General features: G+C 36.9%; 2 protein-coding genes and 2 long non-coding RNA genes across 4 annotated transcripts; all 4 read left to right on the top strand.

Annotated features, from left to right (window-relative positions):
- The first annotated feature begins 24 nt into the window (after positions 1 to 24).
- Positions 25 to 749, top strand: LOC120442636. Its single transcript, XR_005614831.1, has 3 exons — positions 25 to 147; positions 462 to 588; positions 682 to 749. It is a non-coding gene; the product is annotated as an uncharacterized LOC120442636 (long non-coding RNA).
- Positions 750 to 6,875: 6,126 nt separating this feature from the next.
- LOC120442731 (B-cell receptor CD22-like) lies at positions 6,876 to 7,609 on the top strand. Its single transcript, XM_039619877.1, has 2 exons — positions 6,876 to 7,180; positions 7,317 to 7,609. Exons 1-2 carry the CDS (start codon positions 6,883 to 6,885, stop codon positions 7,607 to 7,609), a joined length of 591 nt encoding a protein of 196 aa, XP_039475811.1. The 5' UTR covers positions 6,876 to 6,882.
- Positions 7,610 to 9,033: 1,424 nt separating this feature from the next.
- On the top strand, positions 9,034 to 9,775 carry LOC120442583. Its single transcript, XR_005614781.1, has 3 exons — positions 9,034 to 9,114; positions 9,431 to 9,557; positions 9,651 to 9,775. It is a non-coding gene; the product is annotated as an uncharacterized LOC120442583 (long non-coding RNA).
- A 6,757-nt stretch (positions 9,776 to 16,532) lies between these two features.
- Positions 16,533 to 27,049, top strand: LOC120442568 (sialic acid-binding Ig-like lectin 11). The gene is made up of 13 exons (XM_039619234.1): positions 16,533 to 16,588; positions 16,958 to 17,067; positions 17,308 to 17,712; positions 17,991 to 18,311; positions 18,981 to 19,262; positions 19,716 to 19,973; positions 20,524 to 20,805; positions 21,190 to 21,447; positions 21,588 to 21,869; positions 21,961 to 22,245; positions 22,409 to 22,514; positions 22,767 to 22,824; positions 26,105 to 27,049. The coding sequence occupies exons 2-13, from the start codon at positions 17,007 to 17,009 to the stop codon at positions 26,441 to 26,443; spliced, it is 2,937 nt and encodes a 978-aa protein (XP_039475168.1). The 5' UTR covers positions 16,533 to 16,588; positions 16,958 to 17,006; the 3' UTR covers positions 26,444 to 27,049.
- Positions 27,050 to 27,310: the final 261 nt, after the last annotated feature.

Below are 27,310 nucleotides of genomic sequence, written 5' to 3'. Positions count from 1 at the left end.
TACTGTCTTTAACCACACAGTCAACAGCACTGTCAGTCTCCCTTCAAAAAACTATGGCAACAGCACTGTTGAATGTGTCAGTAACAATGGACAAGGTAAAAAAAAGAGAATATCTACTCATCCGTAAAAGCTTCCCTGAAAAACATGGTATGCGCTACAGTTTTGACCCCTACTTTCAATTTTTTTAGCACATATTTTATGATGACCGATGTTTTTAGATGATAATGAGTTAATGTTTTGCATGTACTGTGTATAATTCAAAAAATAACACAGACATTGACGTTTTCTTAATGTTTTTTCCTTTCAGTTCTGTGCAATTATGTTCTGGGTGTTGTAGAAGTAGTTCAGTGCTGACAAGTTGTTGAGCCAACCCTTCATGGCAGTGCCATAATAGTGTAAATCATGTGATGTTATACTACATGTAATTTTGCACTTTCCTCTTCTTTCTTCCCAAACTTCAGTAACCAGCACAGAAGTTGTAGAGCATAAAGAGATGTCAGGCAATCTGAGTGTAAAACTTCTTGTATCCATTGCTGCTGTATCGATCCTTGTCAATATCATCTTTATAATCTACTTTGTGCTCTTTTGGTGAGTAAGTACACCTACATTTCATGTTTTAAAGGCTCTGTTGATGCATTGGGTAGTTTTTTTAAGACCCAGTCTTTCTACTTTCTCACACAGGAACTCAAGAAAAAAGATGAAACCAAAGGAGGAAGAGCAAACATACATGTCCCTGCAGAAAACAGACGGATTATCGGAATATGATGTTATTTGCCAGTCTCTGAATTAGTAAATGTCACAGAGTGAAGATACTTACATAAAGTATAAAAGGCTCCTACTGGAAATTTAAACTGGACTGGACTCCAAATACCAACCTTATCTACAGGAACAGACATTCCATGCTTTACTTCCTGAAAAGGCTGACAACATCAACGATGCTACAGATGTTTTAATATCCAGTGGTTGCTAGCATGCTTGCCCATGCTGTGGTCTGCTGGGGGAGCAGTATCAACAAGAGGAAAATACACTGCCTGATTACAATAATTATGTCATGGAAAATACCTCCCACTCTCTGCACATCCTATGGACATTTTGCTCTTTGACTAGTAACAGTTAACAGCAGCAAATTATTCATGTAATTTTGGCTGCTCTTTGTAATCGAACATCTTTGGTTGCTTGTTGGTTCTCAGTAACATCCAAAAGTGCTACTGAAAAGTGTGGTGGTTTCGCAAACAGTTAACCATTTTCAGCTGAAAGTGCCATGAGTGCAACAGCAGAAACTAAAGTGTTATGAGTGAATTTTTGTGCTGAACATGTCACAGATATATTTAGAAAATACATGCTAAAGCAAAAACTGCTTTTAATCTTCTTTTGGGCTTTCTGCCTTTGTTGAGAGTCTAGCAGTAAAGAGTAAACAGGGTAGGACCATTGACTGTTTCTACAGTCAATGGGTAGGACACACAGCAAGGAGAAACAGGACTGCTTGAACCGGGGACATTGCATTCCAGCCATAAGATATATGAGTGCCTGCTAAACCAGAGAGCTAAACTTGCATCCCTCAATGCTTCAGAGGGGTGAATTTAATCCAAAATGGCTGAATCAGAGCTGTGATAACAAGCTAGTTAAAATCAGACTTTCACCCAGTGTTACATTAAACTTACAATTGATTCATTCATGGGGTAAAATACTTTATGCTTATTCTATGCAAAGACAATATAAAAGATGGATGTAGCTACTTTGAGATCACCCAGTGGAGCGTGAAGCCTTGTTCTGAAGCCTCAGTTGTTTTTGCTGTCTTGGTGCTTTGAAGCTGATTGTGACAAGAGTAATGACCCAATGAGCACATCCAACATAATCCTTCTTCCTGAAACATTTGTAAGATTTATTTTTTATTCAGCATATCAGTAACAAGCAGAAATCAATAACTGAGAGCATAAACTCATCAGGAAAGTGTTTAAAGAGGTCAAGTCAGACCGAAAGCTTTTTGTCCCATAAACTTCTGCAGCACGAGAAGTCATGCATCACCCCCTGGTGGCCATTTAAAAGAATGCACGTTTGAGGACTTCTACAAAGACCTGAACTGCTCCAGGTCTGTGTTCTGGCTCTGTTTCTGAAATAGCCCGTATCCTACAAAAAATAGGAAGCATTACTGTTTTGAAGTCAGAGAATCAGACTGTTGTAACACAGACACACAGCTCACCTTTGACCTTTAACCTTTCAACTGAAAGTCCACATCACCAACATTACCTGTGAAATTCACAGATCCATGTGTGAAACAACTATAGAGGAATCTTTGATTCTGAATTTTGAACTTTTTACTATTTTATATTTTTTCTGTCTTGATAAAAAAACAAAACAATAAATTAGGGAAGCTCTGCAAGCGCGATTGCTGAGTTTATGGGGTTTTTCACAGATGTGAAGGACTTAATCTTGTATCACTCGTCATAATTAATGTTACACCACACAGGATATGCCCCATGTTTTGGTGTGGATGGTTGTGTATTTGTCAAATTTTAGTACTAAAACAATGTGCAATGAGCAAAATACATTATTTTCCTTGTTATACACACAGACCTGGCTTGAGGTAAAATTACAGAGACCTGCTGGTGCCAGTACAAGACCTGCATGTTTGCATGATTGCATGAGAATAATAAGGGAAGGAAGATCTAACCGTCCCTTTTAAATTCATTCAGCTAATTCCCACCTACAGGTCCGACAATAAAAGAAGCATATCTGTCTCAAAGACATGAACATGGATGCCTGGGAGACCTTTTCTTTCCATTAATGTGCATTTTCATTGAAATGATTACATTTTTCATGGACATCTTGCAGAAAGTTGTGTTACTGCAGTTGACATCTGATATTTTTTTTACTAACTTTATTACAGCACTTTTGAGTCCACATTGAACTTTTTTTTTACTCTAACAACATCTGCAATCCATAAGATTAACAGGCTATTCCATATCGAGCCTTTCACTGCTGCCAGAAATTTGGACTGGTATCAGCTGTTCTCGCCATATTGTATTAACAAAAGAAATTGCTGTTGTAGAAAACAGACAAATAATAAACTTTAACCATGTTTTGTGACATTTCTTTGCTATTAGGACAATTTATTTAGTATTATCTATATGTGTTGGCTTATAATTCCATATGTGGTGTTTATGATTATATTAATACCCATGTTGAGATCTGCATTCTTTGGACGACCTACAGAGATATTTGAGTATTCTACTTACACCTGTATGTATACAGCATATATGATGAATGTGCAGGAGTGAAAGTGTTCAGGACAACTGTCGCGAAATCGATCAATGTAGAGCAGTGAAACAAACCACGGAGGCCCCAGAAAAGTGCAATCAAACGGTGAGTTTATTAATACAGAACAAAAATTACAGCATGAGTCTTCTGTCTCTCTGCTAAAAATACATGTGGAAAACACTTTTAAAGCAATGGGGTATCCCCCCCCCCCAGTCATTGTTTACAGACAATGGTACATCTTGTACATCTCTAATAACTATAAACAGACATATAACTTCTCTTTTCTATAACACCTTCCATGCACAATCATAGTCTTAAGCCTTCAGAGTATCTGAGGGCTGGTTATCTCCTCCGGTCATCTGTTACCAGGTCGCTAAAAGGACAGCCGGTTACAAAAAGGTCAAAGACACTTGCCTTTTAAGGTAACCAACTTCAAGCTACAGGGTCTCTAAGAGTTAATAATGGATACTCGTCATTAATCACTAAGTAGACTAAATTGCAGCAAGTCTCAAGAAGGAGCAGAAGACACTTGGGCCTTCGCTCAGGCCTGTTGCTAGATTTATGTGTATTGTAAGCATACATGCAATTAACCTTCTATGTTCTCATCTTCCCTCAGCATGTATCACCTGGACACTCTCACCAGTGAAGCTTAAAACCCTCTTGGATGGAACATCAACTCTAAACAAGCACAGATATGCAATGTGTATAAAATGAACTCAACCTGTGAATAGAATGAATGTGATGACAAACATATTCAATGCAATATGAACCCTGTAAGAAATATTACTAATCAAATAATGCTGTAAAACATGTTATTAATGCAATTATAATAATGCAGGTTATATGGCAGCAATAAAAGAACTTCTGAATCTCCACACAACACTGACATCAACCTTTGTGTGTAATTAGACAGCATCACAGTGTGACAACATTCAAACCACTCCAGGAATAGTGGGGAGCGGCATAACCCACCATAACACTCAGTTTGAAAATATATGTGTTTCTGAAATGAAACAAAGGCTTCCTCTACCATTTGCTAAAGACACCTTACCTGTAAGTATCCAGGATGGTCAGAGGCCCAAAATAGCTTAATTGTGTGGTGGAGCTCTACACTGAGCCTCTCTGTTCCTGTTCAATTTACACTAATCTTTATTATAAATTTTACAGTATACATCACTATGCTGCTTTAATCGATTTTAGGTAATAAGTCAAAACATTTTCATCATAAAACATCTGGACAAAACAGAATGGCTGTAATGGAGGCTGGGTCTACAGTGATGCCACATATGTATATATGTGTATAAATATTTATGGACATCATCACAAAAGACAGACGTCCATGTACTGAAATAGAGACATATGTTTCTTAATTTGCAACAATTTATGCACTTCTGTAACAGAAGTTGTATCTTTTCATATATGGATGCATGAATATAAGATTACATGTAAAATGCATGTACTAAACTGTCAATGCAGACTTTGTAATAGTAAAATTAATACTTAAGTATACTTTACATGCAACATCTGTATTGCATCTAATGTGAAATGTCATTATTCATACTTTATCAAGGAAGTTGAAGTTATTTTTAATCCACATAATAAAACAGAGACCTCAGCAGTGTCTTATTCAGTGTTAAAATAAGATTCCTCAGCAACGGAACAAACCTTGAAAAAAACAGAAGTGTTTGCAGACAAGCTGTTGAAATGCTGAGACGGCTTGTCTTTCAAGTTCTGTAAGCTCTTTAATGCATTTAATTTAAATGAAATTAAACTTAATTTAATCTTTGTCGAGTAATGTATTAGTAAGGTTGGAGTAATGTAAAAACAGTCTAAATGTCATATACATGTCAGGTTTTCCTTCTAATATTCTAGTCTTTAACTTGCTGTGTAAAGAACACTATATAAATGAAACTGAACAGAGTGATTAAAACTGTATTTCTTACCACTGCGGGGGTCTCATTGTCTTAAGATGGCAAGATTTTTGATGAACATTTTGTGATAAAAATATAAAACATACATTGTGTGATATAAGATAATAATTGTATCTGTTGTAGTGCTTATGGGGGTGGTGACAAACTTACTGAAGTCTTGTTGGAAGAAAAAGGAAGAAACAAAAAAGAGAGGAAGCGAAACTTCAGTTCCAAAAAGGCAGCAGATATCAGTGTGGAGAGAAGACTGACGAAGAAGAAGACGAAACAGGTAAAATGTTTAATATATTTCAAAATATCTTTTAAAAATTAAAACCTGAATATAAAGGTTTTCATATTTATAGTAGTGCTGGCAAAATTAAGAGATCTTATGCATTCATTAAATATGGTAAGCAATAAACATATATTTATGATATCAGTGGTATTTTTACTCTGTAAGGATAATTTTTTTTTCATTAATTAATGTTTCAGCAATAGATGAATTTAAAGAAGATTTTTACCATAAAGATCTTTATGGTCAATTACTACATAACTAAGCATGCAACTTTGTTTACTGAGTTGTGAGAAGATGAGTTTTCTTGTGTTTTAAATTTTGTTTTAATTCCTTTATTCCTTTAATTTGCTTTACCATCTTGATTAGTTATTCTGTGGAGGGAGAGACTGAACGTGTTGAGCATCGAATATCAAGGATGTTTGTTCTCATCTGGTCAACTCTGTTTTTCTCCGTAAGAGGCAGCAATGCTGACCAAGGTTTGCATCTGCTAATTTGTAAACCTGTTTTTCTGCCAATATGATTTTTCGTATATATCTGTGTGTGAAACTGTTTTCCTGACATGAATCTGGATAATAAGCATTTAGTCACACTCACACATAATTTAATAGTGCCTACACTATCTGTTGACTTGTATGCCATAAATAAATCTTTTGTTAACTGCACATATAATAAGATAAGAAATGTGAAACCTTTCATCTTTGCCTTTGCATTAACAGGTGCCTCAGCCTGGGGACGACAACACTGTAGAGACAAAGGATACTGTGTTACTCTGAGTGAGCGAGAACTAACAGCAAAGGCTGGACTCTGTGTTGTGATCCCGTGTTCTTTCACTAATGCTGATGACTTCACACCCAAACATATAATTTGGTACAAATGTGAAAGACCTAAAAATTGTAGTGGTGCTCCCATAATATTTCACAGTAACAACAAAAATTCTCAGCCTGGGTTTGAAGGACGAGTGTCACGTTTGGAGCCTGATGTGAGTCAAAAGAACTGCAGCATCATCATTAATGATCTCAAAGAGTCTGATTCTGGATTTTATCAGCTCAGAGTTACTGGACAAGTGAATGGGAAAAAAAATGGATTCACATTCAATCAGACAGTGACTGTCTCTGTTAAAGGTATGAAAAGCTATTCCAAGATCAATCATGTAGAAAAACGATATTTAGTCTTGTACAATAACATATTTAGTATTTTTACGGTCTTAATGAAGTATTCATTTTTGGGGGGAATTGTTAACCTCTATGGTAGCTGGTAGGAACTGCAGCAGTTCATGATAAAACTTGTGTTTGCCATTAACCATTTTCACCAAATATCTTATTATCTGAGCCCAAATCCAAGTAGTTAATAAACTTCAAGCATTTCACTTGATTTCATTAATGCCCAGTATTTCCATTAGGTCTTAAACAGAAGCCCACAGTAATGATTCCCACACTGACAGAGGGACAGCAGGCCACACTGACCTGCACTGCTCCTGGTCTCTGCTCTGGATCTGTTCCTCAAATCACCTGGACATGGAGAGGAGCAGGAGGGACTGAATCTTACATTACAGGAAACAGCACTGCTTTCAAGACTGAGAGTCTGACTGATGTAACACAGAGACATGTCTCAACTTTGACCTTTAACCCTTCAGCTGAACACCACAACACCAATGTCACCTGTAAAATCCACTTCACAGGTGAAATGACTACAGAAAAGACTTCAGGTTTGAAAGTAAACTGTGAGTATTTTTACATCTTCAGATTGGCTTTTTCCCCCTAAAATCTATTTTACTTCACAGGATCATCTTTTCACTTGCAAGAATTTTGGAGTTATGGAAACTACATGATTGTGATTTATGTGTATTTGTTTCATAGATGTGAAGGAGGTTAACATCACTGGTGTTACAACTGTCAGGGACAGTGAGGCTCTGAATCTGACCTGCAATGTTCACAGTTTCCCTCCATCTCTGATTATTTGGTCTAAACTTGGTTCCAATGAAAAGCTTCACACTGACCCTGGATCAGCCAATCTTGTCATCACCAATGTAACAGCAGGAGATGCTGGACAGTACGTCTGCACAGCTAAATATATGAACAAAAGACTGAAGGACAAAGTCAACGTCACAGTGATATGTGAGTACACAGCTTTGGACAGAATATATTTCTAGCAGAAACACAGGCCTACATCTGGATGTTTTAAGTATACTAAAATATATTAATTACAAAAAAGTGAGATGAATAAAAAGGCTGATTAGCATTAATATCTACATGTAGGATTAAATTAGGAATGAAAAATGAAGGTGGAATGTTGGCAAAAAAGCCGTTTAAACATAACATTCAGACATTTTCATAGATGCTGATCTGAAAGTGTTGGCTTAGCCTGCGTTTGATCAACTTGCCTGTTTTATTTTATCGGAAGTTGGCACAGCTGCTGTCCCCTCGCCATCATGGTCACAGCTTTCATTTTTAATGTACTAAAGGAGTTATTAATGACTTTTCAAACTCCGTCTTCTCTGCATCTAACATGTTGGTCAAGAGGAAGCTCATCTAGTACAATGCTAAGCTTGTTTACTTGTTAATGGTAGTGAAAGGTGAGTCAGTGGTAGCTTGCCTCACACACTAGTCTCATTGTTTACTGTGAAAGTTTTAGACCACAATACATATGCGAACATTACCAGAATAAAGACCTTTACATGTTGGACATGCAAAATCAGTTTATTTCATGCATTATTTTCATTTGATGGACACAAATATTCTTAAAGCAGCCATTCACACCCACTGCATGCTTACATAGAATGAATTTGCAATATTTATTTATTTATTTTTCAGCTCCAGTTGAATTTTCCCGATGTTTTGGAGGGGAATAATTCTGACCAATGACAGCATTGTCTAATGGTGACACAATCAAACCATACTGTAATATGGTGGAATATTTGATTGTCCTAGAACATTGTCTTGTATGATAAAAAACAAAATTTTTTTTTAAAGTTAATAAGTACAAAAACAACTTAGGATGAGAATAGCTGTGGAACTTCGGTGCAACAATGGTGGGTAAATTGGAGTGTTCTTAAATTTGTGCTAATGCTAGATTACTCAGCAAGTCTTTTGAATAACTTCTCCTGTCTCACTCTTTCAAATATGTGATACCATCTCAACGTGCATTTTGTCAATGAAATCTTTAGAAATGCTTGGATTGCTGGCCTTGACTGCTAGCACTAAAAACAAACAAACAAAAAAATATTGATTAAAATGCAGACAATGTATAATATACAATAAAACAGATATTCCAGGCAAACTACCTTAATAATAAAAAACAATACAAATTTGGAATATGCATTTAAGAACCATTTGAAACCACTGATAGGAATCAACAATAAATATTAAACAGGGTTTTCAAAGATCCAGGATGGCTCTGGATGTGTGCTTCAGTCAGAGGTACTGACCTGTGTGTGTATCAGTGAAGGGTTTCCTTTACCTGATATCAAATGGCCGATCCTGAAGATCCACACTGAGTACTTGGTCGCTACTACTGTCTTTAACCACACAGTCAACAGCACTGTTAGTCTCCCTTCAAAAAACCATGGCAACAGCACTGTTGAATGTGTCAGTAACAATGGACAAGGTGAAAAAAGAGAAAATCTACTCATCCGTAAAACCTTCCCTGAAAAACATGGTATGCGCTACAGTTTTGACCCCTGCTTTCAATTTTTTATTAGCACATTTTTTAATATGACCGATGTTTTTAGACAATATTGAGTTAATGTTTTGCATGTACTGTGTATAATTCAAAAAATAACACGGACATTGACTTTATCTTAATGTTTTTTCCTTTCAGTTCTGTGCAATTATGTTCTGGGTGTTGTAGAAGTAGTTCAGTGCTGACAAGTTGTTGAGCCAACCCTTTATGGCAGTGCCATAATAGTGTAAATCATGTGATGTTATACTACATGTAATTTTGCACTTTCCTATTCTTTCTTCCCAAACTTCAGTAACCAGCACAGAAGTTGTAGAGCATAAAGAGATGTCAGGCAATCTGAGTGTAAAACTTCTCGTATCCATTGCTGCTGTATCGATCCTTGTCAATATCATCTTTATAATCTACTTTGTGCTCTTTTGGTGAGTAAGTACACCTACATTTCATGTTTTAAAGGCTCTGTTGATGCATTGGGTAGATTTTTTAAGACCCAGTCTTTCTACTTTCTCACACAGGAACTCAAGAAAAAAGATGAAACCAAAGGAGGAAGAGCAAACATACATGTCCCTGCAGAAAACAGACGGATTATCAGAATATGATGTTATTTGCCAGTCTCTGAATTAGTAAATGTCACAGAGTGAAGATACTTACATAAAGTATAAAAGGCTCCTACTGGAAATCAAACTGGACTGGACTCCAAATACCAACCTTATCTACAGGAACAGACATTCCATGCTTTACTTCCTGAAAAGGCTGACAACATCAACGATGCTACAGATGTTTTATATCCAGTGGTTGCTAGCATGCTTGCCCATGCTGTGGTCTGCTGGGGGAGCAGTGTCAACAAGAGGAAAATAAGCTGCCTGATTACAATGATTTTGTCACAGTTAACAGCAGCAAACTATTGATGTAATTTTGGCTGCTGTTTCTAATCGTACCCCCCGCCATTCATGTTTTATTCATTTATTCATTTTTTTAGCTTTCAGTTTAACTTTCTTTGGTAATTGTATATCTCCACCAGCCACAAAGTTCCTTAAAGGTGTGTGGCAGCTGTTTTTCTAGGTACCACAAAGTATTTAATACAACATCTTTGGTTGTTTGTTGGTTTTCAGTAACATCCAGGAGGACAATCTTCTTTTTTTTTTTAATATTTACTTTTGCTTTTATAAGATTTACTTTTTATTCAACATGTCCACAAATCAGTGACTTAGAGCATAAACTCATCAGGAAAGTGTTTACAGAGGTCAGGTTTGTCCCATAAACCTTTGCAGAACCTGAAGTCATGCATCACCCCCTGGTGGCCATTTAAAAGAATGCACGTTTAAGGACCTCTACAAAGAACTGCACTGCTCCAGGTCTGTGTTCTGGATCTGTTTCTGAAATAACCTGTATCCTACAAAAAATAGGAAGCATTACTGTTTTGAAGTCAGAGAATCAGACTGCTGTAACACAGACACACAGCTCACCTTTGACCTTTAACCTTTCAACTGAAAGTCCACATCACCAACATTAGTTGTAAAATTCACAGATTCATGTGTGAAACAACTATAGAGGAATCTTTGATTCTGAATTTTGAACTTTTTACTATTTTATATTTTTTCTGTCTTGATAAAAAAACACAACAATAAATTAGGGAAGCTCTGCAAGCATGATTGCTGAGTTTATGGGGTTTTTCACAGATCTGAAGGACTTAATCTTGTATCACTCGTCATAATTAATGTTACACCACACAGGATATGCCCCATGTTTTGGTGTGGATGGTTGTGTATTTGTCAAATTTTGGTAATAAAAATGTGCAATGAGCACAACACATCATATTCCAAGTTATACACACAGACCTGGCTTGAGGTAAAATTACAGAGACCTGCTGGTGCCAGTACAAGATTTATCACATTTTTGCATGATTGCATGAGAATAATAAAGGAAGATATAACCGTCCCTTTTAAATTCATTCAGCTAATTCCCACCTACAGGTCCGACAATAAGAGAAGCATATCTGTCTCAAAGACATGAACCTGGATGCCTGGGACACCTCTTTCCATTAATGTGCATTTTCACTGAAATCGTTACAGGCTCCATAAACGTCTTTCAGAAAGTTTTGTTATTGCAGTTGACATCTGATATTTCTTTGACGGACTTCATTAGAGTACATTTAAGTGCACAACTGAACTTTAAAGAACCAGGGAGTTCTACTTTTATCAAGAATTCTGTTAATTGTTTTGTTTTTCGTTAATTAGGTTGCAGCTAGCTGCTGTGCTTGCCACATTGTTCTTATGGCACGTGTTCAGTTACACTGCTAATGTTACAAGTGCAAAAGCTAATAACTTATTTCGCCATATTGCATTAAGAAACGAAATTGCTGTTGTAGAAAACAGACAAATAATAAACTTTAACCATGTTTTGTGACATTTATTTGTTATTAGGACAATTTATACTGAAACAGGTGTTAGAGTGGCTTATGTGTTATCCGTTGAATCCAGCAGAGGGCAGTGTCTGACTTTTCAATGATAAAACTATGACGGTTCAGCTAGTATCTCTTCTCTAGGGATGGGTATTGATAAGATTTTCACGATTCCGATTCCATTTTCGATTCTGTTTAATGATTCGATTCTTTATCGATTCTCTTATCGATTCTTTTTAAAAAAGGAGAACACTAAGGTCAATTAGCTTAGAACTTTGTTTTATATCTTCTCTTTGAACAAGATAGAAATTTAGGAGTAACATGGCCTTACAAACCCAACAGTGAGATCTCAAGAGATCCACAGCCTACGGCTCTTCAATGGGGTGTCACAGGGTCCCCAGGAAAAAAAATTGTAAATGTAAAATAATAAAATAAATATTCTTCTGTAGCAATAACAAAGTATAACATAAATTATTCTGTAGCAATTACACAAGAATATCCAGTAATGTCCCTGCCTACAATTAAACACATTCACTTACCGAAAATCGAGCTATCTACTGTGGCAAATGGGTGCAAGCCTTTGACCACAAACTTAGTCACTGCTCGGTGACATTCGTCTATCCTGGCCTGAAAGGAGACGCTAACGGTAGACTGCAGCGAGAACTGCCAGCATCTGAGCCAGCCAGACTCTGTCTGTCTCTCTCATCATGGTCACCTAAATGCAGCGCACAGTAATGACAGGTTTTGTAATAAGCAGAGATGGGCAGTAACGCGTTACGCGTTACTGTAATCCGATTACTTTTTTCAAGTAACGAGTAATGTAAGGGATTACCATTGCAAAAACGGTAATTAGATTATCGTTACTTTCCCGTAGGAACGCTGCGTTACTGCGTTACTAAAACCATGAGTTTTTTGCGAGAATGTCTCATGACAGTGACATAAGCGAGTGCGACGTTCGTGACAACAGCTGTCTGCAGATCAACAATGGATAATATATCGAGTGAGGGAGAGAGTATGAGCGTGCAGCGTTAAAAGCGTGGAAGTACTGACCTTATTTTGAGTTTGATTCCATAAAAAGTGACAAAAACATTAGTGTCCGTTGTGCGTGGAAGAAAACTTCTTTTACACAAAAAAACCCCTAAACTTCCAAGCAAGCACCGAGTGCGCTACGACTGTAATGGGAAATTCACAGAGAAACTTGCGGAGTCTTCAACTGACCGCTGCGGCACACCTGCACCAGGGCAAACCTCCGCCTACCCCAGTCCTGCTTTACAGGTGAAAATAGAGCAACTAGTCTTTGACTTTATTTATTTTCTGCTGTGTTTCACTTGCGTTTATTTGAAAGACTGAGTGGAAACACAAAAAAATATTTTATTTTATGTGCTGGAATGTGCAGAAAATAGGTTTAAATGTTAAACAAATTTCTTCCAGTCAGAGAATGTTGCATATAATTTAATTTTTGCTTGATGCATAAAGTTAAAAGATTAAAACTAATAAAACAAGTTTTAAGAAGAGACTTTTCCATTTGATTACATTTTGTATGATGGATTATGCAGAAAAAGTAGAATTGGGCTGAAAGATCTATCGCTTTATCACCTATTCAGGTTGTAAATTGTGTTTTTAAAAAGTAACTAAGTAACTAAGTAATTAATTACTTTTGAAAATAAGTAATCGGTAAAGTAACGGGATTACTTTTTGGGGGAAGTAATCAGTAATTAGTTACTGATTACTTTTTTCAAGTAACTTGACCAACACTGGTAATAAGGCAGATCGCGCTAACATAATATGCACTGTTAGTTGATTATTTACCTGCCGTATTAACGGGAGAGGACGTGCAAACGTTACCGCTGCTGCTGGGTTGAGATTCACTAGTCCGGAGCGGAATTAAAAACACGACATTCATTTAAGGTTATCGCGTTTTGTGAGCAAATGCTTTTGCATATTCGTAGTGTTTCCTCCCTTAAATGAAATATCTACTTTGCAAGTATTGCAACTTGCCCTGTTGTCATCCGTTCTCGTAAAGTATAACCAAACCTTTGAGCGTTTCAGCCGCCATGTTTCCTGCCAGGTAAATGACGCTCCGCAACGTGGTGACGTCTTTCGGGGCGACTGGAATCGATAAGGGAATCGTTTGCAAAAATGCCAAACAATTCCAAGGAATTGAAACAGAGGGAACAGGTTCTCAACAAGAACCGGGTTTCGATACCCATCCCTACTCTTCTCAGGTTAGACTGTATTATTTAGTATCATCTACAGTTTTTGGCTTATAATTCCATGTGTGGTGTTTATGATAATATTAATACCCATGTCGAGATCTGCATTCTTTGGACGACCTACAGAGATATTTGAATATTCTACTTACACCTGTATGTATACAGCATATATGATGAATGTGCAGGAGTGAAAGTGTTCAGGACAACACTGACATCAGCCTTTGTGTGTAATTAGACAGCATCACAGCGTGACAACATTCAAACCACTCCAGGAATAGTGGGGAGCGGCATAACCCACCATAACACTCAGTTTGAAAATATATCTGTTTCTGAAATGAAACAAAGGCTTCCTCTACCATTTGCTAAAGACACCCCACCTATAAGTATCCAGGATGGTCAGAGGCCCAAAATAGCTTAACTGTGTGGTGGAGCTCTACACTGAGCCCCTCTGTTCCTGTTCAATTTACACTAATCTTTATTATGAATTCTGTCTGCCACAGTATACATCACTATGCTGCTTTAATCGATTTTAGGTCATAAGTCAAAACATTTTCATCATAAAACATCTGGACAAAACACAATGGCTGTAATGGAGAAAACCACTCAGTTGCAGCTACAGCACATTTTTGCTTTCTGTCATGTTAGCAGTTTCAGCAGTGAACATGTGAGCTAATAGTTACTGACCGAGACAGAATGTCAGCAGGGTGAGAAAACTCTGCAGTCTTTCGCAGTCGTATTTTAGCACCTTTCAGTGAGAATGGGAAGTTGTCAGAGGCGTGTCTACGGTGATGCCACATATGTATATATGTGTATAAATATTTATAGACATCATCACAAAAGACAAACGTCCATGTACTGAAATAGAGACATATGTTTCTTAATTTGCAACAATTTATGCACTTCTGTAACAGAAGTTGTATCTTTTCATACATGGATGCATGAATATAAGATTACATGTAAAATGTTTGTACTAAACTGTCAATACAGACTTTGTAATAATAAAATTAATACTTAAGTACACTTTACATGCAACATCTGTATTGCACCTAACATGAAATGTCATTATTCATACTTTACCAAGCTGATATATGTTTAATAATGCAGTCAGTGCAGTATGAGCAGTCTTTATTTTTCATAAACTGCTGAGTTAATGAGAATCAATAAGGAAATTGATATGGAATCAAATCGATAAGTGATATTTATAATGGAATCAGAGTCTGACTGCTACAGCAGCATCATCAATGATCTCACCAAGTCAGACATTTTGCAGAATTTCCTGATACTTTTCCAACAAAGGTCTAAAAATGACTAAAAATATCTGCTTATTGATTAATGATGAAAATGCTTTCCAGATGGTCTCAGTGTAGACACTGTTCAGCACAGCTTGTATGTCATATCCTCAGGTTATCACACTTATCACCAACTTCTGAGGACTAGTTTTCTTACTTGAGATTTTAGCGATTTCTGGCTATGAACTGTATGTTTAATATTTCACAGACTGTAAGATTAAGACCTCCCGTATCCAGTAATTCAGTTTTCTTAATCTCTGTCTATAAGACTGTTCTGTCTATGAAACTTTATGAAAACTATTATAAAAAGAAGCTAGGACCTATTTAGTCACCCCAGACTTTGCTTAATTGCTTGATAATTTAAGCAGATATTATTTGATATTATTCTTTGAAACTAAGGCTAGGCGTTAACCCAAAACAGGCCCGGTATCTTTTTAAACTTGCCTCCATAATGTAAGCTGTAAGACATGATGGGATTTTACATGCAAAGCTGGAGTACAGGTGATGTTTTTTCTGCCATTTCTGTTCTTTCTGGGACATAAACAGTTGGATGTCGACTCTTTAAATGATATCACTTGTTTCTATCAAGTATGACTCACAGGTTAAGGCCAATAATACGACCTCAGATATCAGTACTTGAGCTCCATTAGGCTCTTTCATCTTGTTCGTACTCAGGTTTTCACAGAATTATATATTTAAATGCTCAGATCACTCTGCTAAGTTAAGCTTACGCTTTAATGCAAGATTCAAATTCAGAAGAAAAGTAGTTTGTTGACCTGCATGACACCAACAAGCTATTTTCAAATGTAAAAAAAAGACTGAAGTTATTTTTAATCCACATAATGTTGGCGATCACAGCTCTGTGGATCCAGTTTTGTAGAGTCACGGTTAACAAACTGCTGCATGATTCATAGATTAAAATCTTGCACGTCCATTGCAAACAACAAGTTTTCATGAATACAGAGAACTCAGCAGTGTCTTGTTCAGTGTTAAAATAAGATTCCACACAATGGAACAAACCTTGAAAAAAACAGAAGTGTTTGCAGACAAGCTGTTGAAATGCTGAGACGGCTTGTCTTTCAAGTTCTGTAAGCTCTTTAATGCATTTAATTTAAATGAAAATAAACTTAATTTAATCTTTGTCTAGTAATGTATTAATAATGTTGAAGTAATGTAAAAACAGCCTAAATGTCATATACAGGTCAGGTTTTCACTCAAGTATTCTAGTCTTTAACTCGCTGTGTAAAGAGCACTATATAAATGAAACTGAACAGAGTGATTAAAACTATATTTCTTACCACTACGGGGGTCTCATTGTCTTAAGATGGCAAGATTTTTGATGAACATTTTGTGATAAAAATATAAAACATACATTGTGTGATATAAGATAATAATTGTATCTGTTGTAGTGCTGATGGGGGTGGTGACAAACTTTCTGAAATGTTGTTGCAAGAAAAAGGAAGAAACAGAAAAGAGGAAGCGAAACTTCAGTTCCAAAAAGGCAGCAGATATCTGTGGAGAGAAGACTGACGAAGAACAAGACGAAATAGGTAAAATGTTTAATATATTTCAAAATATCTTTTTGAAAATTAAAATCTGAATGTAAAGGTTTTCATATTTATAGTAGTGCTGGCAAAATTAAGAGATCTTATGCATTCATTAAATATGGTAGGCAATATACATATATTTATGATATGAGTGGTTTTTTTACCCTGTAAGGATAATTTTTATTCATTAATTAATGTTTCAGCAATAGATGAATTTAAAGAAGATTTTTACCATAAAGATCTTTATGGTTAATTACTACATAACTAAGCATGCAACTTCATTTATTGAGTTGTGAGAAGATGAGTTTTCCTGTGTTTTAAATTTTGTTTTAATTCCTTTATTCCTTTAATTTGCTTTACCATCTTGATTAGTTATTCTGTGGAGGGAGAGACTGAACGTGTTGAGCATCGAATATCAAGGATGTTTGTTCTCATCTGGTCAACTCTGTTTTTCTCCGTAAGAGGCAGCAATGCTGACAAAGGTTTGGATCTGCTAATTTGTAAACCTGTATTTCTGCCAATATGATTTTTAGTATATATCTGTATGTGAAACTGTTTTCCTGACATGAATCTAGATAATAAGCATTTATTCACACTCACACAGAATTTAATAGTGCCACTGCTATCTGATGACTTGTATGCCATAAATAAATCTTTTGTTAACTGCACATATTATAAGATAAGAAATGTGAAACCTTTCATCTTTGCCTTTGCATTAACAGCTGCCTCAGCCTGGGGACGACAACTCTGCAGAGACAAAGGATACTGTGTTACTCTGAGTGAGCGAAAACTAACAGCAAAGGCTGGACTCTGTGTTGTGATTCCGTGTTCTTTCACTACTGCTGTTGACTTTACACCCAAACATATAATTTGGTACAAATGTGAAAGACCTAAAAATTGTAGTGGTGCTCCCATAATATTTCACAGTAACAACAAAAATTCTCAGCCTGAGTTTGAAGGACGAGTGTCACGTTTGGAGCCTGATGTGAGTCGAAAGAACTGCAGCATCATCATTAATGATCTCAAAGAGTCTGATTCTGGATTTTATCAGCTCAGAGTTACTGGTGTACGGAATGGACAACAAGATGGATTCACATTCAATCAGAGAGTGAATATCTCTGTTAAAGGTATGAAAAGCTATTCCAAGAACAATCATGTAGAAAACGATATTCAGTCTTGTACAATAACATATTTATTGTTTTTTGTCTTAATAAAGTATTCATTCATTCAAGGAAATTGTTAACCTCTAGTTGGTGGCTGGTAGGAACTGCAGCAGTTCATGATAAAACTTGTGTTTGCCATTAACCATTTTCACTAAATATCTTATTATCTGAGCCCAAATCCAAGTAGTTAATAAACTTCAAGCATTTCACTTGATTTCATTAATGCCCAGTATTTCCATTAGGTCTTAATCAGAAGCCCACAGTAATGATTCCCACACTGACAGAGGGACAACAGGCCACACTGACCTGCACTGCTCCTGGTCTCTGCTCTGGATCTGTTCCTCAAATCACCTGGACATGGAGAGGAGCAGGAGGGACTGAATCTTACATTACAGGAAACAGCACTGCTTTCAAGACAGAGAATCTGACTAATGTAACATGGAGACATGTGTCAACTTTGACCTTTAACCCTTCAGCTGAACACCACAACACCAATGTCACCTGTAAAATCCGTTTCACAGGTGAAACGACTACAGAAAAGACTTCAGGTTTGAATGTAAACTGTGAGTACTTTTACAAATTGGCTTTTTCCCCTTAAAATGTATTTAATTTTACAGGATCATCTTTATGCTTGCAAGAATTTTGAAGTTATGGAAACTACATGATTGTGATTTATGTGTATTTGTTTCATAGATGTGAAGGAGGTTAACAGCACTGGTGTTACAACTGTCAGGGACAGTGAGGCTCTGAATCTGACCTGCAATGTTGGCAAAAAAGCTGTTTGAACATAAAACATTCAGATTTTTTTCATAGATGCTGATCTGAAAGTGTTGGCTAATCCTGCAACTAATCAACTTGCCTGTTTTATTTTATCGGAAGTTGGCACAGCTGCTGTCCCCTCTTGTCCCCTTTGCAGAGTTTAGAAAAGCACAGCAAATGTTGCACGTGTATTTGAGAGCCAGTTGAAACTGCAAATGGCATCTGCAAAAATCAAGATGTATTTTCAATGCTGCTGAAATCTGTGTCACTTTGCACTGTGCATATAATATTATACACACAGTGTCAGATCAGTTTGTGAATAATATTATCAGTGCCAGTATCAAAAATCTTATTTCTTTTCATGTTAATGTCAACACATCTGTGTAAAATCTCATTACAAATTTTCACAGAAGGGTTATCTGCCAGTGCTCCTTTCATGGTGCTTAGTTAAATTACTGAAATGTGCTCTACAGATAAAAGGAAACCTCAGATCATCGGGAATACAACAGTCAGGGAAGGAGATGTTCTGAATTTGACCTGCAGTGTTGAAAGTTTCCCTCCATCTCTGGTTATGTGGTCTAAACCTACTTCTAACCCAAGCCTACACAATGGAACTTACACTGACCTGCACAATGACACTGGATCAGCTACAGTTGTTATCGCAAATGTGACAACAGAACAGTCTGGACAGTACATCTGTACAGCAACACATCTGGACACAACTGTGACTTCTTATGTCAATGTGACTGTGACTTGTAAGTAGACATTACCAGTCTCATTAATCTCAAGACGCTCATACATAATTGATATGTAGTTACAAAATTATCTAATAGGTTTTGTGAGGTGTTGCAAAGTATTCAATAAAATTGGCTTTCAGCTTTCATCGCATAAATAGATACATATGATCAGTGGAAAAAAAACAAAATAAAATGTCTTATTACAAAGCTGGATTGCTACAGGCTACCATAACAGCTACAGTCCATTTTAATATTGATTCTTAAAAAAACAATAAAAACATGGCAGCCAGTTAAATGCCTGCACAGCATCATAGAATTATTGTTATTGTTCTGTGTGATCAAAGAACATAAGAACTTTATTTTCTTATGTTTTTGTTTGTTTGGTTGGTTGGGTGGTAGGTTCATTCTTAGTAATTCTTGTAGTTGTTTTCTCTCTCCTTATCCTGAATAAAATCCTGGTGTGCTCCACAGATACAAGAAAACCTCAGATCATTGGAAACACAACTGTGAAGGAGGGAGATGTCCTGAATCTGACCTGCAGTGTTGAAAGTGTCCCTCCATCCCTGGTTATGTGGTCTAAACTTGGTTCCAACACAAACCTGCACAATGACACTGGATCAGCTACATTTATCATCTCAAATGCAACAGCAGAACATTCTGGACAGTACATCTGTACAACTAACTATATGGACTATGCCCTGAAGGACAAAGTCAATGTAACAGTGATTTGTAAGTACACAACTTTTTGCTATCAGACAGAACATTTATAATACAGCACAGTTATATTTCCCCCAAACTGGTAACTGAAATTGCGACTGCTAGCATTAAAAATACATAAAGAATAAAATGCAGATGATGTGTACATGTGTTCTTTGTTGGTACAGAGTAACACAAAACAAACAAATGAATGCTATGAAATAACATGCAGAACACAAGGAATATTCTGGGCAAACAACTTTGCAGAGTTTAGAAAAGCACAGCAAATGTTGCACGTGTATTTGAGAGCCTGTTGAAACTGCAAATGGCATCTGCAAAAATCAAGATGTATTTTCAATGCTGCTGAAATCTGTGTCACTTTGCACTGTGCATATAATATTATACACACAGTGTCAGATCAGTTTGTGAATAATATTATCAGTGCCAGTATCAAAAATCTTATTTCTTTTCATGTTAATGTCAACACATCTGTGTAAAATCTCATTACAAATTTTCACAGAAGGGTTATCTGCCAGTGCTCCTTTCATGGTGCTTAGTTAAATCACTGAAATGTGCTCTACAGATAAAAGGAAACCTCAGATCATCGGGAATACAACAGTCAAGGAGGGAGATATTCTGAATTTGACCTGCAGTGTTGAAAGTTTCCCTCCATCACTTATTATGTGGAAAAAACTTAATTCCACCACTATTCTTCAGAATGGAACTTACACTGTCCTGACCAGTGACACTGGATCAGCTACACTTGTCATCCAGAATGTGACAGCAGAACATTCTGGACAGTACATCTGTACAGCAACACATCTGGACACAACTATGACTTCTTACGTCAATGTGGCTGTAACTTGTAAGTAGACTTTACCAGTCTCCAGGTGTCTATAATGTATATACATAATGTTTTTACATCATTGGTAGTCAGATATTTTGGTCTTTACATTTTACTAGCCATAATGACATGAGGAAATATTTTTTAAAGGATGCTGGTTAAAGTAAAGGAAAAATTAAAAACTAAAAAGTGTTGTATTCTCACAGTGGTCCAACACATGTTGTGGTAACAGGCATTGATTCTGCAAGTCTCTTAAAATCCGCTTGAGGGATCAAATATCATTTTTCGTGTTATGATGATTTGGTGACTGTAGTGGGGAGCAGTACAGCAGTGATGGGTAAACCTCAAACCCTGGAATACTGTTGTTGCCCTCCATTAAATAAACAACTGAGCTGTGCTCCACAGATACAAGAAAACCTCAGATCACTGGGAACACAACTATCAAGGAGGGAGACGATGTGAATCTGACCTGCAGTATTGAAAGTTTCCCTCCATCTCTCATTAAATGGTCTAAATTGACTTCTGTCACAAACCTGCACAACGACACTGGATCAGCTACACTTGTCATCCCTAATGCAACAGCAGAAGAGTATGGACAGTACATCTGTACAGCTAAATATATGAGTAACACTCTAAAGGAGAAAGTCAATCTAACAGTGATATGTATGTATACAACTTTTTGCTTTTGTACAAAATATTTACTATATGTTTAAATGCGTGATGCCATCTAAACATCTTTGCATATTGACTATTCAGGCAGATTCTCTTGTTGGTGATCATAAAAAAAATCTGTTGTCCCACAGATAAAAGAAAACCTCAGATTATCGGGACTACAACTGTTAAGAAGGGAGATGTTCTGAATTTGACCTGCAGTGCTGAAAGCTTCCCTCCAGCTCTCATCATGTGGAAAAAAAGTAGCTCCAACACAAACCTTCTGAGTGGAAATTACACTGACCTGCACAATGGCACTGGATCAGCTACACTTGTCATTCATAATGTGACAGCAGAATATTCTGGACAATATGTCTGCACAGCTAAATATCTGGACACAGCCATTACTATACATGCCAGTGTGACCGTGACTTGTAAGTGGAACACAATAATCTTAAATCTGAAGTTTATATTCAGATTATGTACACCTTCCTTTGTTTTATGATTCTGATCATGTGTTTGCAGGGTTTTCAGAGACCCAGGATGGCTCTGGATGTGTGCTTCAGTCAGAGGTTTTGACCTGTGTGTGTATCAGTGAAGGGTTTCCTTTACCTACCATCAAATGGCCGCTCCTAAAGAACCACACTGAGTACTCTGTCATTACTACGGTCTCTAAACACACAGTCAACAGCACTGTCAGTGTAACTGTAAACAAACATAGCAACAGCACTGTTGAATGTGTGAGTAACAATGGAAATGGAGAGAATAGAGAAAACCTACTGATCCACCAAATCTTGCCTGAAAAATATGGTATGTGCTTTTTCAAACTATCAGCACTATCACTTTCAATTTCTATATCAAATAATATCAATATCTTTGTAATCAGACAATGATTAGTTAGCTTTTTCCATTTACTCTATCTAATATAAAGAAAATGTATTAAGCTTTTTTATGTTGTTTCCTTTGGTTATAGAGCAATCATCTGATCTCAGGCTGGCATACCTGAAAGTCACCATTGCCTTTTTGACTGGGGTACTTTTTTCAGCAGTCCCTTGCTGTTTGGCCAAACATTGTTACAGGTACAGCATTTATTTTTATAATTATTATCAGGTTTTCTCGGTAGATAGATTAGCTAGATAGATAGATAGATAGATAGATAGATAGATAGATAGATATATATATAGATAGATAGATAGATAGATAGATAGATAGATAGATAGATAGATAGATAGATAGATAGATAGATAGATAGATAGATAGATAGATAGATAGATAGATAGATAGATAGATAGAAAATAACTCTTTTACTATGAAATTACTCTTTTCTCCAGAAACAAACAAAAGACTTCCAGAAGTTTGGAGATGAGGACACATCAAGATGATAAACTGGTATTTATGTTCATTTGGCTTTTTTTTTTTTTTTTTTTTTTTTAAATATACCTGCTGTTGAGTTAGTTAATATGTATGCTCTCATTTATCATCAGTCAAGATTTTATTTTGTAAAGACACTTCCTGTTATGTTGATGAGAATAAGCGAGAGTTTATTACAAGTCTCCTTGGTGAATATTCCAGTAAAAGCTGATGCCCCACGTGTATCTATTCCTCCGTCATCATAATAAGTATCTTCAGTATTCATGCAGATTCTGCTGGAAGACCCGTCTCTGCTAATGTAGACACTAAAATTCAACAGGAATAGATGAACACAGTTTTAACAAAACAAATATTCTTTGTACGCTAAAATATCACCCAGTCCCACGATGCAACTGTCCCACAACCCAGGACCAATGTTCCTTATGTGTTTACAACCAGGAGAGAAATTGCCCTTCCACAGTGGGGACCACGTCCCAGGTGGATGAGGAGATCCCTCCTATCCTTATCTTGTCTCTCCACTGTGCTTGCCACACCACAGCTCAGCTCGCACTCTGCACTTGAGTCTGTCGCTCGATTCCACTGCGGCTTCCCTCGTGGTATTGCTCTTCAAACAGACAAATCAGAATGAAATCATGCAAATAAAAACCACACACAAATAAACACTAAAATCAATTATAAAAGACAAATACAAATTTCCACTGTGTGACACTAACACCTGTTAAAATATGTTTTTCACATCCTGATCCAAGGTTCTAGAATTTTACAGTAAAAGAATTGGGTCAGATTCATGCCACAATTATTTGGTTCAATTTATAAAATCAGCCTTCATTTTTTCGTTGAGTTTAATTCAGTTGAGAGAGGGAGGTTTTGGATAATCTGGCTAAAAGACAAAATCTACTGAAAACAGTTGTTTTAGTAGGAGAATAAAAGTATGAGCATAAGTTCATGTATCTTACTTGATGTTTGAATTTTTTTGTATACTTTAGTCACTTTTCAATATATACTATTGGAGAATGTTGCTGTGTTTTAGGTATGATAATATAGTTTTGTTTGTTTACCAATTCCATTGGAAGCTGGGAACTCACCACAATACAAAATGCAAATATAATTTACTGGCACAAAAACATCTGCTCTTTGGAGGGACTGTTCCAGAGTCTGAGAAAGAATAACCCTGCTAAAGAATCATTCCCCTTTAAACACACCGCAGGCATATATAGACATTAAAGCTCTGTTTAATCAACAATACTAAAAAGACTTGATGTATACTCACTACTAAAAAGACACAAAAAGAACAAAAAAAGCAAACAAAAAATGCTGAGTACATTGTGAAAGATTACAACCAGCAACTGTCAGTAACTAAAAGTTCAATTCTTACACCAAACTGATAAAGAAGAAAAAAAGAAAAAGAAGAATTTTGTTCTGTATGTGGCAAAACGTAAAAATACCAAACAGACACAAGTGACCAGTGTTGGGACTAACGCGTTATTAAGTAACGCGTTACAGTAACTACGTTATTATTGTGGTAACGAGCACGGTAACTAGTTATTATGCCAAAACCAGGAACGCGTTACTCGTTACTGGGATTTAGATAGGCTCGTTACTCGTTACTTCGTGTGGTGCTATCGCGGAGCTTCCACAGATTCAATAACATTAGCAAGTGGTGGAAGCCAGCAGGTGGATGAAGGAAAAGGGAGGCAGGAGGAGAGACCCGAAGCGGCCGCCGGTCCGCGTGTCAGGTGAACTGAACTTCAGGTAAGAAGTTATGACCTGCAGTCTATCTGAGTCAGATATAAACCAAGTTTAGGTGGAGTTTATTTTCGGTATGCTGACATTTTCGTACTGCGTGCTAGCTAGCATGACGGAGTTTCTATACAGCTGGGTGGGTGCTATGTTACTGATGTTTAACTTTATTTTGTTCATACGGTTAATTATTAGAGTTGCCAACCATCCCGTAAAAACAGAATCGTCTGGTATTCAGAGAAAATATTACGCGTTTCGTACTGAGGTGAAAAGGAACACAGTTTGTCCCGGACTTCAGCTACAATGAAAAAGACACAAAGCTGAAGCTGCACAGCTGCCTCTTCTTCTCTCATTCTCTCCTCTCCTGTTTCTACTTCAATCACGAAACTGATCAATGATCAGCTGATCGGCTTTCTCTCTTGTTTATTTATCGCCCACTTTGCGCCAGAAAGAGGAAACCAGCGGATGTCGCGTTAAACAACAGCAGCACGTTTAAGCTTGATCAGCTGTTGTTAGAATTTATTTAATATTAATTGCTAGTATCAGCTGATGTTTGCTGGAGCCACAGCTGTAAAGCTGCTGGTCATGATATCGGTTTGGTTATCTGGTGAGAGGGAAACATGAAGATGAAACCAGGAGATGTCCTTACTGAATCATCAGAGCTGAACAGGTGATGTAGAAACAGGTTTACCTTTTAGGTGACATGAATGAGTTGAAGTTATGAACTGTTTCTGAGAGACCAATAACACCAGGATCCTTTTCTATGTAGCTGACAGCTGGTAACTGTGCAGGGGCGGGTCTAGCAGGGGGCCAGGTAGGGCATTTACAGGGAAAGGGGGGGACAAGGAAATACTTTTCTTTATTATTCTCATTTAAAATGTCTCGCTTTTAAAAAAATAATTATCTGAGTCTTACAACAAACAATTGATAGATTGATACATATATACCATCAGAACAGTGTACATCACTGTCACAACAGTGTTTGTTTTCATTCAAAGGCTTTATGATTTTTCCTATAATGGTGGGCCGGTCTCTAGTCAAAATGCCCGGGATGATTGTTTTGTCCCAGTCCAGCCCTGTATGCAGCTCATCTGCAGTCTGGTGTTACCTACATCTTCCTATTCAGAAGGCAGAATTTCCAAGTTCTGAGTACAATCAAAAGCACCACGTCTGCAGTTTTTGTGTTGGATGTAAAAAGCAGGCTAGAATCATGGCGGCGGTCAACGACGGTCCAGGCGTGGGATTTCTCTCGTGGAAATGTGCACATTATTTTTTCCTTTCTGTTGGTAGGTGGCACAGTGCACTTGTGGCAAGTAAGCAAGCTAGAAGACTGGCAGTCTTGCTGGGTATCCAGTTACAGAAGCAACACATTAACAAGAGAATTCTGAGTAAAACCAAAGTTACTTTCCCTAGTAACTAGTTACTTTGAAAGTAACGAGTAACTTGAAGTAACTGAGTTACTTTTTTAGAGAAGTAACTAGTAATGTAACTAAGTTACTAATTTAAAGTAACTTACCCAACACTGCAAGTGACTGACTCTTTACTTTGTACCTAACAGGTCTATGATGGTCAAGCATTACAGGACAATCTGACTCTTAACTCAAACAGCGGGCCAAAAGAAGTGGAGTATGCTGACATTGATTTTTCCTTGTTGAAAAGAAATGGTGCCAGAGAGGCAGCAAGGAGGCAAGAGAGCACAAAGACAATATATGCTGAAATTAAGAAAGCAGTCGAAGAACGGGAAGATGATGCTGAAGAGGAAGGTGAAATGCTGGAGGTCAAAGAGGGGGAGATGGTAGTGGAGATGGAGATGAAATACCGTGAGCCAGAAAAGGAGATAGAAATGGGAAAGGAGAGAGTGTACTCCACTGTGAATGATGTTACTGATGAAATTTGAGGAATGTTTTATTGTGGAGTTGATTGGGATAAAGAATCTCTCATCACATGTTATGAACATCACGCCTTTACATACAACAGCAGGAACTATGCAAACTTACCGAAGTATGTGTGTGTGTATAAAATAACCTTTCTACATATAACCATTTAACCTAAGAACCGTATGGTTCTGGTACATAAAGATTGCACAGTTATTGCTGTTAACAGTAGAGATATTGCACAACAAAATAGGAACAAAAAAAGCTTAAATATGCAGAAGTGTTCGCAGACAAGCTGTATGCAGATGAAATGACGAAATGCCAAAAGAGGGAAAGTTTCTTTTCTTTTCTTCTTTAAGCTCATTAATGCATTTGATCTTTCTTAGGGAACATCCTTCTTTATTTATATTACTGTTTACTAATATATGCACATATGAACCAGTAGGAAAGCAATGAATTAATGGCAATACAATGGGCCAGTACGCGCTGAATGCTGTTGAAGTGATGTGAAGATAAATGGTGTGTATATGTTATGTTTTCTATCTGATATTGTAGGCTCTTTATTTGACAGTGGAAAGACTGTTGAAGTGATTGAAATACAATAAAACTGAAATTAATGTATAAATTGTAATGAATTCATTTTACTGAAATTTCCGTTTCTTAAGATAATAAGAGTTTTCAGGACTAGGTCTGCACTGTAATGTTCCTCAATGGCTTTTTAGATCCTGGCTTCTATTGAGCTTAGCTCTTTAGTTTACGTAACAGCTCCTCCTGAGGTTGTCCCTCTGAGTTGCCATTCATGAAAGATAACAGTTCTTGGATAACTTGATTGCTTTTTCTGCCTCTTTTAGTTTGTCTTCTGGTATTTTAATGAGCATCCACCTACTCTT

The sequence above is a fragment of the Oreochromis aureus genome, linkage group 11, assembly GCF_013358895.1.
Source record: "Oreochromis aureus strain Israel breed Guangdong linkage group 11, ZZ_aureus, whole genome shotgun sequence".
In the NCBI taxonomy this organism is placed as follows: Eukaryota; Metazoa; Chordata; class Actinopteri; order Cichliformes; family Cichlidae; genus Oreochromis; species Oreochromis aureus.
The sequence above is the reverse complement of the archived record's forward strand: the minus strand, read 5'-3'. Positions and strand labels throughout refer to the sequence as shown.